The sequence below is a fragment of the Diadema setosum genome, chromosome 5 (assembly GCF_964275005.1).
Source record: "Diadema setosum chromosome 5, eeDiaSeto1, whole genome shotgun sequence".
Classification (NCBI taxonomy): Eukaryota; Metazoa; Echinodermata; class Echinoidea; order Diadematoida; family Diadematidae; genus Diadema; species Diadema setosum.
Genome location: NC_092689.1, coordinates 28,421,307 through 28,442,105, shown reverse-complemented (window position 1 = coordinate 28,442,105; position 20,799 = coordinate 28,421,307). Strand labels below are relative to the sequence as shown.

The following is a 20,799-nucleotide window of genomic DNA, read 5'->3' as shown; positions in this document are numbered from 1 at the left end:
TCCAGAGCCCCTGTCCTGATATAAGTCTGTAGGCCACACTTCCAAGCATCTTTGTTGGTTGGCATGGCGACCTTAGAGGCCTGGGACTTGTTTATTCTTTTTAGGGTTGCGCTTTCAGGTGGCTGCCACTGCACGCTGTGTCACATTGTACAAGCTGTGCTATAAGTCACAGGCTATTGATACAAGCATGCCCCTCTATCCCTATTTCAAATAAGCATTGCATGCAAAACATGAACTGTGGCATGGCTGGGTCCCAGGCTTGGGTTTCAAATGTACATCCATCATATGCGAGACAATATGAGCTATGAGAATGGGAACATTGTGACACAGAGGGGTACCTGTCGCCTCAAGCCAAACTAGAAAGTTAATGCACTCTCTCAGATCATGTGGGGGAACTTTGGTTCTGTGTGTGTGTGTGTGTGTGTGTGTGTGTGTGTGTGTGTGTGTGTGTGTGTGTGTGTGTGTGTGTTTGTGGGTGTGTTTAACTGTATATGACTGGGCACTGGACTCACATACAGAGGAATGATAAGTTTATTGGTCATAAATACAATGTCTTTATTTCCACAAAGAGCTTTTTATATCTTGCCACAGGACTTCAAACCTTTTAAGCGACATATCTGTGCCATTTCGAGCAAAAGTTGACAGGTCTTGACAAAGTAGTTTTAATGTGAACATTACGTAAATCCATTTAACCCGTTGAGGACGAGTTCCGAGTATACTCGGTCAAGTGTCTATGGAAAATGTGTGTTGTAGCGAAATCAAACCGTCCTCAATGGGTTAATTGGTATGACATCCTACAGGGTGACTCACCCATCCAGGTCACACAATTTTAACATTATTTTGTTGATGCACTGATAAGCTGTCCCCCCAAGAATGCCCAATTTTCTTGACAATGCATGAAGGAATTACACTTCTTTGACTCCTTCATCATAAAGAAACATGATAACATAATAGCTTTGATATCAATAGCAGAGTCAATAAAAAACAAAACATAATTTCAGAAGAATAAAAGTAGGACCATATCACCACAAAAAGTATTAAAAAGAAAAAATGTATCACGATATTATAAGACCAATAGAGCACCAAAATGATGATGTCACAGTTTTTTGTTACAGTTTGGGTTGGAACCAGTTTCGAGCATTGTTAGCAGCAATAAAGGTGAGGTTGTTTAGAACCAGTTTCCATGGTGATGAATGGCTATGACATCACACTTTGGTACTTTGGTACTCTACACATTTTTAAGATGTCCACTGAATGCCACAATGGATGGATGACAGCCATTCCTGTGGTCAGCATTTTATGCACAATGTGTGTTCTATTTTTCTTCAAATTGCCACTCAATTTGTTAGACTTTCAATCCTCTACATTTTTGGAGTATAAAATGTTAGCATATGACATGCTGATTCTATAGAAGCATTTTTCATATTTTCACTCCCAAAATTGATTACATTCTCAGATGACGTTTTCATCTCTGTGATGTTTCATCACCTTGTGACAATGCTCATTCTTACCTACAATGGTGTTTAAATGGGAGCTGATACTTTGTAATGGATGTATGTGGCATATTTGTTGGAATGGTTTGTTTTATTTCAAGTGTGTACACTCTAATCTGTTGATTGACTGTGACAGCGATTTCTTGACTTATTTTGTCGATTTTCTCAGGGATCATTGCATTCTGTATTGCCTTTGGCATCCTCCTCAGCCAGATGGGACCTCGTGGACGTGTCATGGTGGAATTCTTCGATATCCTCTCAGACATCACCATGAGAATGGTGTCCATCATCATGTGGTATGTTGTTAATCAATGAAGCCACACCCTGTCACCCTACCTCCCTATTATCTTACCAAAAGCAGAAGAGCATATAATTCTTTCTTTTTTTCTTTTTTGGAGAAGCATCCAATCATTAATTTCAATAGAGCCGAATGTTAAATCAATACATTCGAACATATTTTGCAGTGCTAACTGCTGCATTGAGAGTGCATATTATTGCCCTTTACAAACATAAGGGAGAGCCATGCTGCTAGTTGAACAGTTCTCTTGCACTTTTCTGTACCCTTTCATTGTTAAGGTTGTTATTTTACTGTGATTGAATTGATTGACTCAAGGGGTTAGCCTCCAAGATGTCTGTACTCATTTTATCCTCGCCACGTTTTCTTGCCAACATTCCCAGCAGTTAATATAAGTGTCTGCCTCGGGTCAACTGTTCTCTGGTTTGTATCGCAAATTTTACATGATGTGAAAAGACACTTTCACCTCTCGAACCTAGGAAGCTGAAGCATGAGGCGGTGTCAAAGGCACACAATAATCACATTATGTTGAATATCCGAATTTGGTGTAAAATGTTCTGTTGTAGTAATGCCATAAACTGTGAATGTGTGCTGTAAAGCACTTTACTAATGACACCTGTATTTCATGTACCACAACTTGCAATTCCTTTTTAGGAGATAGGAGGAAATAAGAATTCTAGAAACACCTTCAGTATGTTTCAATGGTTCCATGAAAAACTTGTATATGATTTTTTTTTTTTTGCCTTCCTTTTGATAAAAGCATGATTGACCATTTAGTTTGCTGTAATCTTAAAGTTCAAATAGTCATCATTTCAAATATACCTTAAGTGCCCTCTCTCTGTTGAAACTGTGAACAAGAAAACTTGTTCAAAGTCTTGTTCAGTGCTCAAGTAACCCTGTTTTGTGTTGTTTTGTTTAGTCTTTGTAGATGGAGCATGATTTATGAATTTCATTACTTTTCTAAATTGAATCAAGTTGAAACATTGAAAACTAGAACATAGTCTATTCTCTCTTATGCCCCAATATTTTTAGAAAATCCCCACTTGGTCAAAAATTTAACTTCTTCTGGGTGACTCTTGAGTATCTTTCCCTATGATTTTAGATTTGTCGCCACTCAGCAGGGGTGGATCCAGGAATTCCGTAAAGGGGAGGCGCCTTTACAAAATTAAAGGGGGTGCGTCATGGGCGTAAATCCCGGGGGGGATGGGGGGGATATATCCCCCCCTGAAATGGAGGAGGGGGGGATGGCCTGTACAAACATCCCCCCCTGAATTTTGAGGGGAAAAAATGGAGGAAGCAGAAATGTGATTGTATCAATGTTGGCATATTGCATGACGTTTGTACGCCGGCCTTCAGACAGGTAACAGAGCTGAACAGTATTCTATCTTGTAGGAAAATGTATAATTTTCTCAAGCGCTCGCTCGCTTCGCTCGCTCGCGAAGAAAGTAACATCGACATACACTGTAAGGTATGGCTCAGGCGTTGACAACGTCAAATAGTATAGGTCTACATGTAAACATGCTATGACGCGAGTAACTGGGGACCATCTGCAAAATATGTACGAAAACATACAAACAAACAATAACAACAACTTTATCGCCATAATTGAATCCCCTCCATTTCCTGAATCATTCCTGAGAAACGACAGTGACTGATGACTCAGTCAGGATACATCTATGGGTATACCAAGGGAAGATCAGGGACGTCGAATCTATGGGGGGCAAAGGGGCATTTGCCCCGCCCCAAAGGAAGTGTTTAGACAGACAAATCATTTATCCCCCAAGCAATTCCCAAGATGAGGACAAATCTCGAACTTTCTTAATGGAAAACTGTCCAAATATCGCCAGAACTATGCACCAGATCGTTGTATTGCAATCATGAACATGCAAAAGGTCCGCTATACAGGATAAGTGATAAACTTTGTACACTTTTGACATAGACGTATATTCCCTAATTTATCAAAGAGTGTGCAGCAGATCTTTCACTTAACAAAAAAAACCTAATATGTATAGAGGCGTCGATGGGGGGGGGGGGAAGGTTCTCAAATAAAAGTGGGACAAACAAAAGCGAAAAATATAGCTACAAACGGCAGTTTTTTGAGTGTAAAATGATAAAATTTTAAAGCTCGCTCGCTCCGCTCGCTCGCATTTAACCGCTATGCCATTCTCCTGATGTTGCTGCCAGTAATTTACAGCAGGTGCACCCGGTGCGCCCCCCTTAATTTCCAAAGCGAAAATATAGCTACAAACGACAGTTTTTAGGACTGGAAAATGTCAAAATTTTCAAGCTCACTCGCTTCACTCGCTAGCATTTAATCAGTATGCCATTCTCCTGATGTTGCTGCCAGTAATTGCCGGCAGTTGCGCACGGCGTGCCCCCTTAATTTCCAAAGCGAAAAAAACGGCAGTCTTTGGACTGTAAAATGTCGAAATTTTCAAGCTCGCTCGCTCCGCTCGCTCGCATTTAACCGCTATGCCATTCTCCTGATGTTGCTGCCAGTAACTGCCGGCAGTTGCACTCGGTGTGCCCCCTAAATTTCCAAAGCGAAAAAGTGTAGCTACAAACGGCAGTTTTTAGACTGTAAAATGTCAAAATTTTCAAGCTCGCTCGCATTTAATCGCAATGCCATTCTCCTGATGTTGCTGCCAGTGATTGTGAGCAGGTGCGCCCCCTTAATTTCCAAAGCGAAAATATAGCTACAAACGGCAGTTTGGGGACTGTAAAATGTCAAATTTTTGATGCTCGCTCGCTTCGCTCGCTCGCATTGCTGCCAGTAATTGCCAGCAGTTTTCGCCCGGTGCGCCCCCTTAATTTCCAAAGCGAAAAATATAGCTACAAACGGCAGTTTTTGGATTGTCAAATGTCAAAATTTTGAAGCTCGCTCGCATTTAATCATTATGCCATTCTCCTGATGTTGCTGCCAGTAATTGCCAGCAGTTTTCGCCCGGTGCGCCCCCCCCCCCTTAATTTCCAAAGCGAAGAAATACTAGTACAGCCACAAAGGACATGTGGGACTGTAAAATATCAAAATTTTCAAGCTCACTCGCTTCGCTCGCTCGCATTTAATCGTTATGCCATTCTGATGTTGCTGCCCAATTGCCGGCAGTTGCGCCCGGTGTGCCCCCATAATTTCCAAAGCGAAAAAATACAGCCACAAACGGCAGTCTTTGGACTGTAAAGTGTCAAAACTTTCAAGCTCGCTCGCCCCGCTCGCTCGCATTTAACTGCTATGCCATTCTCCTGATGTTGCTGCCAGTAATTGCCAGCAGTTGCGCCTGATGCGGCCCCCCTTAATTTCCAAAGCGAAAAAGTATAGCTACAAATGGCAGTTTTTAGACTGTAAAATGTTAAAATTTTCATGCTCGCTCGCTTCGCTCGCTCGCATTTAATCGCTATGCCATTCTCCTGATGTTGCTGCCAGTGATTGACAGCAGTTGCGCCTGGTGTGCCCCCCTTAATTTCCAAAGCGAAGAATATAGCTACAAACGGCAGTTTTTGGACTGAAAAATGTCAAAATTTTCAACGCAAAGAGATTTCACCGTAGGAGGGGGAAACCCCCCTACCATACCCTCCCCCCTCGCTTGATTCGTTCCCTCACATAACCGCTCCTCCTAAGATCAAATCCTGTCTACGCCGATGATAGGCCCCATTATTTAGTAGGCCTTCACAGTGATGTCGCACAGCAAGAGCTGAAATACCACGATTTTGTCATTCAATAACATATTGTGAATATTTCATTTTCTTATTGTTTTTTTAAAGAAAAGAAAACAAAATTTTCACCACTTCAAGTGAGCACCAGATCGCTGAATTTCAGGTCTGAAAATGCAAAATCTTCCTCGTGTGGGAGAGGGATACCCCCCCTCCCCCCCCCCCCCCCCCATACACACCCTTCCCCCGTTCGGTCGTTCCGCTCCCTCTCACAGATATTTCCAAAAAAAAAAAAAAAATGTTTTCATACTTTTAAGGTCTGATTTTCCGCCGAAAGTCGTCTGACAAGCAAAAAAAAAAAAAAAAAAGCAACAAGAACAAAAAGTCTTTATGTTGTTGCTGCCACTTTTCTCCCACTTTATATTTCATGCAAAAGAGTGGGACATCCGATCCCTGTAAAGTGTGTGTGGGGGAGGGGGAACAAAGCTTCCCCCCCCCCACCCCCCCACCCCCCCCCCAAAAAAAAAGGCTGCTCCGGTCCGGTTATGGGCTTGTAATCGTGGTGATGGTGACCATCCCCCCCACTCCTCAGTATGGATTTACGCCGTTGGGGTGCGTGCTCCCCATTTTCTTTTTATTTCTTTTGTTTTAACAAAAAATAAAGAGGGGGTGCGTGCGCGGTGCACCCCCCTTTGGATCCACCACTGACTCAGTCAAAAAAAAAAATTGTGTGTGTGCATGAAATGTCCAACCATTTACGTTGATGTAGGACAATTTGTCAATCAGGTGCAATGTCCAACCTGTTGAAATTACTGTAGGACTTTATTTGTCTCTTTTCACCACAAAAGCAGCATACGTACATGCTGTCAAGCGCTCCTGCGTTCAGTAACAATAAGACATTCATGGCATTAGATGAGAACAAAGCAGGACTCCTGACTGTGAAGTTGGTCGTTACGAATGGCTTCCTTCCACCACGTCCCCTGAATGCATCCAGGTACTCCCCCATCGGTATCATGAGCCTGATCTGTGCCAAGATTCTGGACATGGAGAATCCCCAGTTGGTGTTCCAGAACCTTGGCCTCTACATGGTCACAGTCCTCATCGGCCTCGTCATACACCTGGGCTGCCTGATGAGCATCTACTTCGCCTTCACGCGCAAGAACCCTTTCACATTCTTCCGGGGTCTGCTCCAGGCTTGGCTGACAGCTCTGGCAACATCCTCCAGGTGGGTAGAGATTGGGGAGAGATGGGGAGAGGAAAGGGGGTCCCCCCAACTCCCTGAGAACTGGCAAGAGGCACTACACAATGCTAAGATATTGTTCCATAGCACAGTAAATGAAGAGATTGATCGCAAAAGGGGTTAAGTGCCATTTTTGAACATTTTGAAGTATCAAAGTCCATCATCAGATAGTGCAAAACAAAACCTTTCTAGTGGTAGCCTACTCATTACATAACAAGAAATATTCTTGAAGTTGTGATTAAGATATCCCATATTTTCTTATTATTTTGCTTGTTTTGCAGCAGCTTCAATCACAAGTATCTCAAATTAACAAGAATGGACCTAAGTCATTTTGTGATCAAACTCTTCAAATATCCACAAGATATATCACAGTAATAGTGACAAAGAAAGTATTATGCACAATGGCTTTATGCAGTAGCAACATTTGTAAGTATCAGCTGTCTGAAATGTCACAAAATTTGGCAGTGTGCGAGTTCTTTCTACTTACAAGCCTTCAGGACAACCTCTCTCAACAGTTTCCTCTTTTTTTTATTTATTCAAATAAGAATACATAAACAGCTAGATGTATTGTCTTACAGATAGTATGATGATCATCACATCTTTAGATAGAATGTTCTTTTGCCTGTGAGCTAGAACTGCAAGCTTTTGATCTGTTTTTGTGAAGAACTTGTTATAAAATATATATATATATATATATAAAGTGTTTACTGCCATTTTGATGAAACAGTAAGACTTAAGACTCATGATGCATAGTTATATTCTTTTGAAATAAAATTAGCTCTGCAACGCTCCCCGTCACCTTCCGCTGCTTGGAGGAGAATCTTGGCATTGACAAGAGAGTGACAAGATTTGTTCTTCCCATCGGCGCTACAGTCAACATGGATGGCACCGCTCTCTATGAAGCTGTGGCCACCATCTTCATCGGGCAGCTCAACGGGATACCAATGACCATTGGCAAAATCATCACCATTAGGTGAGGTCAACAGGAAATGACCAAATGCGGGTCTCTGTGTGTTTGAGTGTTGCCAGGTTCGTGTTACCAGTATGTTTAGCATAAACTGTGTTTTGAGCAGAATTTCTTGTTTGAAGAGGAAATACATGTAAAATGCAAGAAAAATTGGTTTGAATTGATATACAGCACTTGAGGTGCAGTTAATTTCATTCTTAGTCTGTCAAGAGTTTGATAGTGAAGTGTGTGCTGTCACAGAAGATTAGTTTGCCAAACAAGGATGGTAAAGATATGGTGTGCTTTGTTTCCCTTGAATAAGCAGTAAATTTCAAGCTAAGGCAAGATATTCTAAGTGGCTTAATTGATACTGTACGTCCACTGTAAATAAGCACTGAATTGATCAGTGTTTTACGTCGATGTAGCGTTTTATGTTGATGTAGGACAATTTGTTTTATCATTTGCGATAGAAACAATTCGACAGAAGAATTTCATGAAATGGACTTATTTGATGTTGCTTTCAGAAATCAAAAAGATAAATCATAAAGGATTTTTTTTTTTTTAAAGTTCTGGTAAATGATTTGCAGGATCCAACCAATTTGCAAAATCTAACCACAGAAGGCAGCGAGCATGTTTTGCCCTCTCCAAATACACCTGCACAAGTATATCATCAGGTTTCACCTTGTCAGTGAGATGGCACGTGTGTTTGCACTCTTCACATTTTTTTTTCTTCGGGCTGAATTCAACAGCTAGTAAATTATGTTTTCAAGATATGCTGCATGTTGACTCACCCAACGTCTTTTTCTTTTTCCTTCAATTTTTTTTTTTTTTTTTTTTTAAAATCTTGTATTGAACAGCTTGTAACATTCACATCTGGTATACATTCAAAGAAGATTGTGTATCTTTGAAACTTGAAATCAGGAATGCAAACTGATCACTACCAGGCAGCTCCCTCCCTGGCAATCCTCCGCCGACACAGTGTGTCAAGCATAAAGCATGTAGTAGCCATGTTCCCACACAACTACAGAACAACTTGGAAGCTAAAATAAGATGGCGTAGAAGATGAGGCTAATCATCTGATTCAGCTTGCATAATGCTGCTCTGTGACACATGTTGTGGTGATATTTTCTCCCAAATTTGCCACTTGCTTTCCAATCTTCATGCTTTTGTAAACCAAAGATCCTTTTGGTTGGTGTTTTTTTCTTTGACTCTCTCTGCAGAGTGGCACAGATACAATTTTGTTTTCATCAGTCACTTTATAGAGTCGTGACTCTGGCAATTTTCTTAAATGTCTCAGTTCTTCTGGTACACCATGTATTCTGCAAAGTAGGAGAAATGAGTGAATAACCCAGTGTTGTTGTTTGCCTCAGCTTGACAGCCACACTGGCCAGTGTCGGAGCAGCCAGTGTCCCTAGTGCTGGTCTCATCACCATGCTGCTGGTGCTGACTGCAGCTGGTTTACCAGTGGAAGATGTCAGCTTACTGCTCACCGTGGACTGGTTCTTGTGAGTACTGCACATTGGAGATACCTTGGAAGCACTTGAAAATACCAACTGTTATCTTTATGCAGCATTTTGTGCTTCTTTTTTTTTCCTCAAAAATACTACAAGTTTCATGGCAAATACAATTTTTCCCAACTTATACTCTTTTGCTGGAATAAGACCAAGGTAAAATACTATTTTACTACCCAATTTATGCCTCTTCTGTTATTAGAATACTTCAATACTGTATACTAGGTTGGCATCCCTCAGCACTTCCTGATAATTTATCTCCAAAGAAGCAATGACTGTAGGGTGACAGGGAATAGCACAACATCAGAACTGTGACACTTTTTCTCTTGCTTTAATCCTCTACTGTTATCCAGAAGTGATATCGTGATTGACATTGTTGAATTTAGAAAAAGTTTATGTTCATGACATTGTAAAACATTTCAGAGAGAACATCAGTAGGTAGACTCTCATTGTTTAAGTAAAAAGAGAAAATACTGTAAATCCAGACCAGATTGATCGATTCTGTGGAAAAGCTTGACAAATGTGTAATGAAAAATGTATAAAATGATGAAGACTTTTCCACAGTATTCCTCTTTATAATTCTGTACAGAAGAAATCCAGTGGTCCAGACTACTAGATTTTGCAATTGTCATAACTTCCCCTCTTTCAGTTTTCCTATAGCTTAATTAAATCTTATGTTTTTTGCACTGCAGGGATCGTTGCCGCACTTCAATCAACGTAGTTGGTGACTCCTACGGAGCAGCCATTGTGCACCATCTGTCTCAGAAGGAATTGACAGCCATGAGCAATGCTGTAAGTTCCCTTGTTTTAATCAAAAGTATTTATTTACTGTGTAATGCCAATCACCTTTTGACTCCCATAAGGATAAAATACTCACTGGTTAGGAAACAGAAAACTCTCAATTCAGAGCTTCATTTGAGATTGAACACAGAAATAGGACAAGGTGTTCCTTAATTTGGTTCTGTGGAAATGGCCTTTGTTACAAACATATATGTTTTTTACATGCACTCAACTTCCAGTCCAATAGTTTGCAGCCTCACACTCCTGCCATGGTCATATGACATATGATTAACAGGTCATTTTTGCTTGCTCTAAACAAGATGTGATTTAAACTCTAAACGATTTCCCATCCCTTGAGAGTTCCTTCATCCATTCATGGAGAGATGATTCTAATCAGGCAAGGTTTTGAGTGATTAGTTCCAGATAATAAGCTGATGTATGTATTGCAGAAATTTGTCTGCTTCCTTTTTCTGTCGTTTTCCCCATGAAAGTATGCATTTCTGTCATTATCATTCCCATCATAGTCCCTTGTGAAGATAATACTCAGAATGAAGTCATTATTGTGTGATTCCATCAAGGGGTATATGAATAGAGTGAGTCATGTGTGGTATATTTTTTATGTTCTAGGAGGCTGAACTTGAGCTGGAAGCTGGAAAAGAGGAATTTACGGCCAATGGAAAACCCGAGATGAGAGATGGCAATGTTGTGGCAGACATCAATGAGAAAGGAGATGGAGGCAACTGGGAGTCTCGATTCTAGACTACCCAGCCAGATTGATTTCTTCTTCTTCTGTTTTTTCCAAGTATTTCCAATTGTAAAAATGCAGTCACTCGTGACACCTAAGTTTTGTGTACAATATTTTTTTATGTGACTGATGAAGATGTACACAGGTACAAGCGCAGTTCTCTCTCACCTTCTCCTTCCCTGTACACATTGTTATTATCAACTCATTGATCGTCATTTCCTGCATAACTCATGTCTCTTTCTCTCTGGCATCATTGCTGTATCTATGCCCACGTCTCCTTCTCTTCATCGTGTTCCATTGTTTTCCCTCACTTTTCCATTCACCAAGCGCAGATGATGCTTTTTTGAATGCATCATTCACTACGTGACTCTGTTTTCTTAGCTTTAACTTTTAAATGAATTTGAAAAAAAAAGAAAAAAGAAAGAGAAAGATATGAGAGGAAATGGAAGGTCATGATTCAGTTTAGATACTCTGGATCTCAGTGAGTCAGATGGCGGATGTATGATGGTGATAGGAGTTGCACTGAGGAGTGACGCAGTTGACACTGATTGAGGAAAAAAGAGATGCAGTCTTGTATTGAGTCAAGAGGCTGACGATGGAGCTGGTGGTGACTTGGTTAGGAATGTTAAAATGAAATTGTTTTTCCATATTGCTAGAATTACCATAGATTGATGCACCACAGCATTAAAACAAATCCCCCAAAAAGAATTAAAGACCATCAAATAAGATTAGAATACCAGGCATAAGTACAAGAATTTTTCCATCGATATTTTCTTCACAAAAATAGATTAGAGCAGAACTTTAATTTATCTCATAAAATACATTCTCATTTTTTATTTTTTTTTTTTTGGATATGTTGCTAGATTCTTTTGAGCCATTGGGACTACTTGATCATGACATGCAGAATTTTATCAGGGACCCCCCCCCCCCCCCAAATAAACAAAAAATGTTTATAGATTTAAGCTGTGGTAGTTATGAATGGATTCTCAATCATGTTAGAGATTATCTTGGCTAAGATTTCTGTTTTTGACACAATTGTGCAACTTAAAATCATGACCAAATATAAGTAGGAATAATTCTTGGTAATCCAACTTTAAGCCCTGAAATTTCATGCCACAAAAAAGGCCTCAAGCCTCAATTCACGAAAATTTCATTTAAGTATGTATCACTGACAGCGTCATTGTAACTTGCCATTGAGGGACTGAAGGCTTCCTTTGATTGAAAGATTTTTGCTTTAATATTTGTAGCGCAAAGTGTTGAAAGCTGTACCCATCGTCTTGGTACATAATATTACATTTCACATGGGCATGTCTACTCCATTGCTTCCTTGTAGTGAAATGTAATGGTAGTGTTGCAAAAAGTTAAATTTGAAGAATCTGAAAAGGCAGAAAGCATAGATGGAGAGATCATACATGCCAGAGTGTATGGAAATGTTAGATGAGAGTCATTCCATGATAATTATATCCCTGTTTAAGTGATCAGACACAATTTATGAAAACAACTTCAGGCTTTGGAGAAATGATGGCATGAGAGCTAAGTGCTGTAAAACCAGAAATATTTTAATACAGCATAAATCTTTCACAAATTAGAGCCAATGGCCTTTTTGCAGTATGAAGCTTTTGCAAAGTTCCACTGGCATTCAATGCATTTTGTAGACAATCACTTTCACATGCATTTTACTTTTTGCAAATCTTTGCTAGTTGCAAAATTTGGGAATTTTTTTTTTTTTGCACATGAAAATTTCTGGTTTTACAGCCTTATGTCGCTAGTGGTAGGGAAAGTGAGGTCTTTTCATATGGGTGAGACATCACTCAGGAATGTTCAGGGAGGGATACAAATAATCCCCAAACAGATGCCTTGGAATGTGTTTGTCAGTCCAGAAGTGGGAGGACGCAAGTTTGCAGAGACATTTCTCAGAGTTAACATCCCTCTGGTTCCCAATCGACAGTTTCGGAGAAAGTGACAAAGATGGGAGAAAGTGACAGAGATGGAAAAAAGTGAAGGTGTTATTTTTGTATCTGATTCAAGGAATCTGAGAGTAATTTTTTGATTACAGGTCGTATAGATTTCTTACCCAGTGTGGTTATATGAAGTTGGTACCAGATGATGCGATGAGGTCAAAACATGTGTTTTTCTTCTTTGATGAAAGCTTGCAGTGGTATGACAAGCTTGTCATATTTTTTTATCACAGATATGGTGACATGTTTATGAATGAAACAAGTGTATTAAGTATTTTGTGTTCTGTATAACAATAATCCCTTGGTTGTTCTACTCCATGAAATCAGGATGAAATTTATGTGAGTGAAATAAGGGAAGGTAGAGAATTCGAGGTAAGCAGGGGTTTTGTATGCAACAACATCAAAGCAGTATTAGCTTAGCATTGTTGCTGCCGAGAGACTTAACACTCTGGTGAACCAGATACAATATTTCAGCACAAATTGGGCATAATGCTGTTTGTACATATTCCTCCATTGCGCATACACAGTGTGTTAGGTTGTTTGTTTCATTTTTACAATGAAGATGCACTGCTCTTGCAAACATGATTTTTCTTTTTGTACAGCTGTTCATTTAAGGTTGTGTGTTTTAAATGTAAGGCTGGAAATATTGACAAACACAAAATTGATTTGTTATATTGCTAACATTTTATTCTAGAGTGAAGTGTCTCTGTGCAACTTAAAAGTTTCACTGGAAGCTCTCGCAGTACAAATGAATATATACTGTATATTATTTACCATATGAGAAAGCTTTTTGTCATGGTAATCAAGCAAGGAACATCTCTAATTATTTCCAGAGCTGCTTGTCTCCCCAAACCTACCTTGTCAGTGAATGCATTGTGTACTTCCCCATGCTCGTACAAAAGTATTTGTCACTCATATACAAACCTTTTTCCCACTGCTTCCAAATCCTGTCCATCCACCCAGAGAAGATATTGTTACATTTGTACAATTGTACAAAGCTTGTATCATGTGAATTACTCATGTGTTGGTCTTTGTGAAACAACAGGGTATGCTTACATGTATGCTGGTATTGTGGATAACAGGGCATTTCACAAGTGTATCAGTTTGTTTCTCTAGAGTGGAAAGAAAAAAAAATGAAATTCCCAGTAGATTAAATGGAATCACATCTATCACTTTGTCATAGCATGAGTGAAAAACGTATGAAATAAGTCCTTGTAGATGCATTTTAGGACACTTGGTACTACAGATATGTGATTTTCAACACTGTGAAGAAGTTGCCCTTATCACTGTCCAGCTGAACTGAGCAAAAAAGAAAAAAGAAAAAAAGAAAAGAAACTGATTTTGCAGTGGCGAGAGCTTGAAGTATGAATCGTGTATTGCATGGCAGAGTTGGGTTGCATATAAAAATGAATGACGGTGTATAGTATGCAACTCTAATACTCAGTACTTGAGTGTCACAAAGGAATGGAAATACTACCTTTGCAATGCAGTACTGCTAGATCTGATGCCATCTGTGGCAACAACAGTGATGCAAATGCAGACGGAAAGAAAGAAACACGATTGTTCATATCAGTCTGCACATTATGTGGGTGAGTGGCCAAGTTCTTTTCTCGATACAGAGTGCGTGGAGCTGAAGTGCAGGGGCTTGGCTAAACTTTCAGGGTGGATTCATCTAGTTTCAAAGGACAATATCAATAGCATGTGGTTGGAATGGTTGCTGTATATTATAGAGTCCTAACTTTGTATGACCGTGTGACTAGATTTAACAAGACACCAACCTTTTTCCCTTTTACATATAATATATTACATATTTGGTATACCACTTTGTATTTTTGCACTTGTTACAATTTTTGTGATGTATTACCATTAATGATGGACTATGCTATCTTGTTATTTTGAAGTTGACAAGTATCGGTGAGAAATCCTGTGGTATTGAGGTATAGACATATTTCATGTACAAATCGATTTGTATTAGACTACCAGGTAATCTCCTTTTATTTAGTGTCCAATGGGGCTCCTTTTAAGACAACATGTATTAATGGCTGTGGATTCTACCCGACTGTCATCTTGTGAGCATTTGGCCTTGTGATGATTTGTGTTCCTTGTGAAATTTGTTATTTGTTTTCACACTTAAACAGACTGTAGTTTTTCGTAAAGAATAAAATGCATATGTATTGTGCATACTACCATCCATTCATAAAGGCAAATGGTTCAAGTCAAACGCCCATATGAGGTGACAATTTGACCACACACATTTAACACACAACACACTGTAGAGGAGGTCACTTGCTTTGTTGTTATACATTGCTCAGACCAGGACAGGTGAATGAAAATGCAATTGGACACTTTGATCTGGCAGGGTAAGAAGTGCTGCACCCAAAATCAGTGCAAAATCTGACACCACTGATTACCACTTCAGATTTGCTCCACCAATGATTGGGGAGTGTTTCACTGTGGGCATGTTTTGGACAGGACAATGGCTGCTAATATGAAAAATAAAAATGATGAGATGGAAATGATACAGAGATTTTCAGAAACTTTGATGTTTGAAGCGCACAGCTGTTTATTGACAAAATAATGTGCATTAGAGGTAGGATGAAACACATATAAAATGTACTTATACTGCATATCTACTCTGTTGTACATATATATTTACTGTGATGCTGAATGTTATATACCAACTGTGATATTTTCTACCAATTTGAACATTTTGATTGAAATGGTACTACTGTGCTATTTTCCTAACACATTTCTAAATCCATCCATAATATAGAGTAGGGTACGTGTATATGTGAATTTTGAATCTAGGTGGTTGATGATAATGTCTTTGTGGTCCAGGTCTCAATTGTGTCTAAGTCACTGTGATCTGTGTTACTGTAATTGTCTTATTTGTTTGTTTTACAATGCAAACACAGAAGAGATCAGAAACCAGGTTAAGTAGCTTCTGATCAGGTAATTCTGGACAGCTATGTAATGCTGTCGATTAGTCCTTCAACATTAAAGGTTGGTGCCAAATTGTTGCTGGTCTTTAAATATTGTAAGTTTTAACTTATGTTATAATATGATATAAGTCTTGAGACATATATTCAGTCATTGGGAATTAGGACTTTAAGCAGAATTTGCCGTGAATATGGCCATGTTCGTGGTTACATAAATCCTGAAATCTACTTTATTAATATTCTTATTGCATTTGTTGGTTTGTTTTGGGTTTGGACTTTTTATCACTTTGCCTTTATTTTGCAGGGAGGGGGTGGAGGGGGTCACTTTTTTGTAGTAAAGGGGAAGGGGGAGATAAATACCATCATACTTGCAAGTTCATTGTGTAAATACACATTTCACAGTTTGACATAAGTCATTGCGTTGCTAGTGTATATTTGTGGTGATAAATTCCACTCTCATTCAGTTTGCTTAGTAAGTGCAGCAACTATTTTTGAAAAGCTGAGAAAATCATGGTATTTTCTGAAATATTTACCAGATGATCTGAATGGAAGTGTAAGGATCCTTCATTTGGTATGAGTTTTGGTGCTTAGTTATGGCTGAATACCTTTAACTCATATGACATAGACCTTTTTTTCCTCAAGATAAAAAAAGCAAAGACTAGATTGTGGACCAAAGATGACAGAAAATTCATTACTATTATTTTCAATGTCACTGACAGAAGTATGCTAAGTGAAAAGAAGAAAAGTTTTAGAATCATGAACACATAATTTTTCTTTACCAGATAAAATGATATTGTGTGCAGAAACTAAGTTCAGAGTTTTTGTTTGCTTGTGATGTCTTGAGGTCCTATGTTACATCTTTGCAACTTTTATTGACTTAGGCTGAATCATACAAAAAGGTCACAAGTGCAAGTTTTCAGTTTGTCATGATAATAAAGAGCCCAAGGAATCTGCACTTTTCTAGTTTTGTATGTCATTACTGTTCAGGATAATATTTCACCAGTTTTTAAGGATTTTATGTTTAAAAAATTTGTATTGATACAAAACTTTGTATAGTTAGGATAACAATCAGCAGATTATTTCAACTTGCATGATATGCTGTATGATTTAGATATATTCCTATTTTGTATAATCTTGTATTTACTTTTCTATAATATCGAAAGCAGCTGGCTCAAATTAACAAATCTATGGTTACTTTTTCATATTTAGAAATATTGAATGACAAGTCCTCTCAAAATTATTGGGATTCTCCTGTTTTGGGTTTCTGCACTTCTAAAATCATTTTGATTCCAACAAAGTGTTGGAAAATATTGTATATTATATGAATTGTGATAACATTTTGAATTTGCTTTGCATACTAAATCAATTCAACCAAGAAATCAGGCTGCTTTAGGAGACCATACTGCTCTGGATACTTTTAACTTCATCATTTCTCTTTAACAGAATGACACTTGATGGCTTATACTCTCCCTGGATGGCACAAATTATGTGAAATTGCACTTAATTAGATGATTGATGTTAAAACCCAAAGTAGCCACCCAGGTAGTGAAGCAGTGTATATGCGAATAAATATTCTGTGGAAATACCCATATGTTTTGGATTGATAACGCACACATAGGAATATACAAAGACCTCCTGTGAATGAATGGTTGTATTTTCTTGCATGGTTTATTATGATATCCACACTCATATCGCATGTATTATGTATTTTCATTATAGCAATAAAGATAAAAGGAGTTCCTATATATTGCTTGAACTCAAAATGTGTCTTCATTCTTGACCTGGCATTTGAGAGTTACTATTCTATTCTTGTAGCTGATTTTCTGTACACAATTGGTGCATAATGTACAAAATCCTTCAATACGTACCTTGACGGTGCTGCCTTCATGCTTACACACCGCTTTGCTCAAACACAGTATTATAATTTGAATGTTTGAGCCAAAATGTCGCATAGCAAAGTGGTTTTGTGCATGTATTAATTATTACATTTTTTTGAGTGCTACTGAAAGCCCAATGTGTTGCTGATATCAATTTCAGTCTGTAGTAACTGGTGTAGATGGACTGTTCACAAAGTTGAAGGTATCACATTTGATACATATGTGAAGATTAGTTGTATCACAAAACATCTTACCATATACAAAGTTTGCAATTAAGCCTAAAATATAAGGAGATATCACTATTTTTTTTTCACTAAACCATAACTGTAGACAGTTTAGTCTAGAAACAATTTAGTATAATTACTGCTCACATTTTGTATATTTAACGATACTTAACATTGATTATACAGATTAACATTTTTACATCGGTTGTTTCTATCCCCAACTCACAGTTTAGAACTGTGTAGAACTGTTAGAACTGTGAAGCACTAAAGCTGGGTTTTTGTTTCATCTGCAAGTGGTAAATAATGCCTTTAAGTTCTTGACAAAAGCAACCATGACGTGAATGTCATGTCATTTCCATCTCACAAAATGAACTGTCAGGGAGGCTGATCCATAATGTCATATAATACTTTTTCTCCCCGAGAAGAAGAAGAAGAGGAAAAAAAAAACATCATAGGATGAAAAGTATTTTTAAAATTTTGCTTTTGTTGTCTTTTAAACTGGTCGTGGTCTAACACAAATTACTCAATTCTGAACAAGGGATTGTGCAGTGGTTAAAATGTGAAATTGGATTTTCACTGCTTTTGATATACAACAGCGCTCAAAAGTCAGAGGACAAATGAAGTTACAACGAAATCAAAATTTACAATCCGTCTTCACAGTCAGAACTCATTGTGGCACTGGTGTTGACAGTAATACAAACTTGACTGTTAACTTTTAGCTCCTGATGCTAGTGTTTTTGTTGTTTTGCAGTTTGTATCTAGCTACGATTATTCGAAACTTTTTGTGTAAGAGGGCACTGTCTTGAAACTTCTGAATAGACAAAGATAACGACAAAGGTAACTTGCGCTTGCTGATAAATCCGGATTTTGTTTTTATTAATGTACTTAGATCTACAATTTGTTATACTTTTTTGTACTTACATAAATTGAAAATAATCTTTTAATCATTTTACATTAATAAATGTGAATATATATTTACATACATGTATATAGATATATATAGTAGTCATGTATGTAGATATGTATATATTATATATTAGTGTTGACACGACACATTTTATGAATTTTTTTTTTTTTAGGTCTTGATTCGGCATCAATTAAATCATAACATTGTTAGAAGAATGTGGTGTGTTGCCCTTAACTCTGAGGCGAATTTTGGAGTATGTTCGTGTTACTGCCAGCTGATCAAATTTATTTACTTGTATACTGTAGTTAGGTTTGTCAGTGGCATGTCAGTACCAACTTATTGAATTCAAAGTCAATACAGTACGTTGATTTTGGCAAAATGAAAGCAATTCTTTTTACTAATTAAAAGTGTAATCTCCTGGGGAATTAGATGAAAGGTTGATAGTTTTGTTTGCTTGTTTTTTTTCTCTCTCTCTTTAGTAATGTAATCAAATTACTCTTAAGCTGAAATCGTTCCTGTGTGTGCATTGCGTGACCAGTATGTATGTTTGTTTATTTATAGATCCCTGTAAATTTGGTATTGTATCAATTTCTCTTAAAACGAAAAGGAGTTAAAAATAGTGAAGGACACAAGAATGTGAAGTGGTGGTAAAAGGAGTTGATCAAAATCAAATAGATCATGATATTTTCAATAAGAAAGTGACGAAATAGCTGGAAAAAAGTCATCCAGAATTTTTCGACGTCAAGTCACACTTTTCGGGCGAAAAACAAATCCAATACCATGCCACAAATTTACAGTTGTCCTGTGCTAATTTGACGAAGGAAAGGGCAGGAGTTCCAGGTGTGCCCATGTTTGGGCGGGATCATCAATCGATGAAATATCCGCAGCCAATTATATGCCTGTGGGTCCCATTTGTCTGCGTCGGTGGAGTTTTCACCGTGTAAAATTTATTTTCATCGCCAAAGTTTCGCGGCTACCATACTCCCAAGGGCATCGAAGGAGAACATCCGACAGCAAAAAAGGTAAGTTGAGACTTCCACGAGATGTAGGAGGAGATCCCCGTGTAAACGTGGAAAGAAAAAACTGCAACAAAAGATTGTTGAATTGAACGATGCAAACACTATCCAGTTTGTGCTTATTTTGTGCGTTTGTTGTGTACTTAGAGCCTGCCTGTGGGAATGGGAGAAAAAAACTGATGTGCTCAATCCGTTTTTTGTGATTTTGTCATGTCATAAATCATGTTCTCTCAAGACACGACAAAGAGATGATAAATGCTGTAACCAATCGGGGAAAGATTGCAAGGGTTAGGCATGCTTAGAATCCATGTCAAATAAAAGCTCTGTACTTTCCTTTCAAGGTCTTTATTTACCAGTGAAGCCCCAGAAACCAAATTCCTACGGTTTTGTGCTTTTAAGTATATTGTTAATTTTCATTGTTAATGTTATCATAAGGTAAAGTAAAGAAATGCTCTTTCATTTCAGTGCTTTGTTGTTCAGATTCTATTTGTTTTGTTCAAACCATTTTCAAACACTTCTAAATTGCTTGATTTGCAGTTGTGTCGTAAATTGGTAACTCAATGAAGTTCCTATATCTCTCGTACATTGGAAAATTTCTGTTATTTTCCCCCATTTTGTGGAGATATGATCAAATCAACCAGGTCCATCCGATTTCTTTTCTACTGTTCAGTGTCCGACATGCAGTGAAATATTAGAAGTGTCAATTCAAGGATGACAATGTAACAGCAAACCTCCCTATAGAGGTTTGCTGGGTTGAGTGTCAAGATGTTCGCATGGATCATCGTTACTTTCCCGTCTCATGAAAACTTAGCTAACGTGACTTAACACTTCCTGCCAAGAAAAATTCAACAAGCAGGGGATTGGTTCCCTGGCGACCGACGACGTTACATTGCCTAAAGTATATCTCTCTCCCGTGCGACAGTCAGTGAATTTGATATTAATCTATTAATTATTGCAGAAGCGCAGATCTATAGCGATAGTGTCAAGGCCCGGAACTGAATTCGAGAATGTCTTTCTCCCATAAACTTAAGTCTACATTAACTATGTATCTCCACGCACTGTGATTGACATTTGTTGTTTAGTTTTACAATAACATTCAATTGTAGTGATCTTTGATAGTAATGAATTAAAACACAGACATCTTTTCTTCCCTTTTCCTCAGCTAGCTAAGTGTTTTGAAGAATAATTGTAGATTTGTTTTTGCTTCATTCCCCTTCTCT

At 38.2% G+C, this 20,799-nt stretch overlaps 1 protein-coding gene across 3 annotated transcripts in view; it reads left to right on the top strand.

Moving 5' to 3' along the window:
• LOC140229250 (excitatory amino acid transporter-like) overlaps window positions 1-11,502 on the top strand; it is a 142,577-nt gene extending 131,075 nt beyond the window's left edge. For all 3 annotated transcript variants that reach the window (XM_072309526.1, XM_072309529.1, XM_072309528.1), the window contains 6 exons: window positions 1,663-1,789; window positions 6,431-6,661; window positions 7,455-7,649; window positions 8,993-9,127; window positions 9,826-9,925; window positions 10,541-11,502. In XM_072309526.1, the coding sequence (XP_072165627.1) occupies window positions 1,663-1,789; window positions 6,431-6,661; window positions 7,455-7,649; window positions 8,993-9,127; window positions 9,826-9,925; window positions 10,541-10,672 (920 nt within the window). In that variant the 3' untranslated portion in view covers window positions 10,673-11,502. The remainder of the gene's footprint in view (window positions 1-1,662; window positions 1,790-6,430; window positions 6,662-7,454; window positions 7,650-8,992; window positions 9,128-9,825; window positions 9,926-10,540) is intronic.
• Window positions 11,503-20,799: the final 9,297 nt, after the last annotated feature.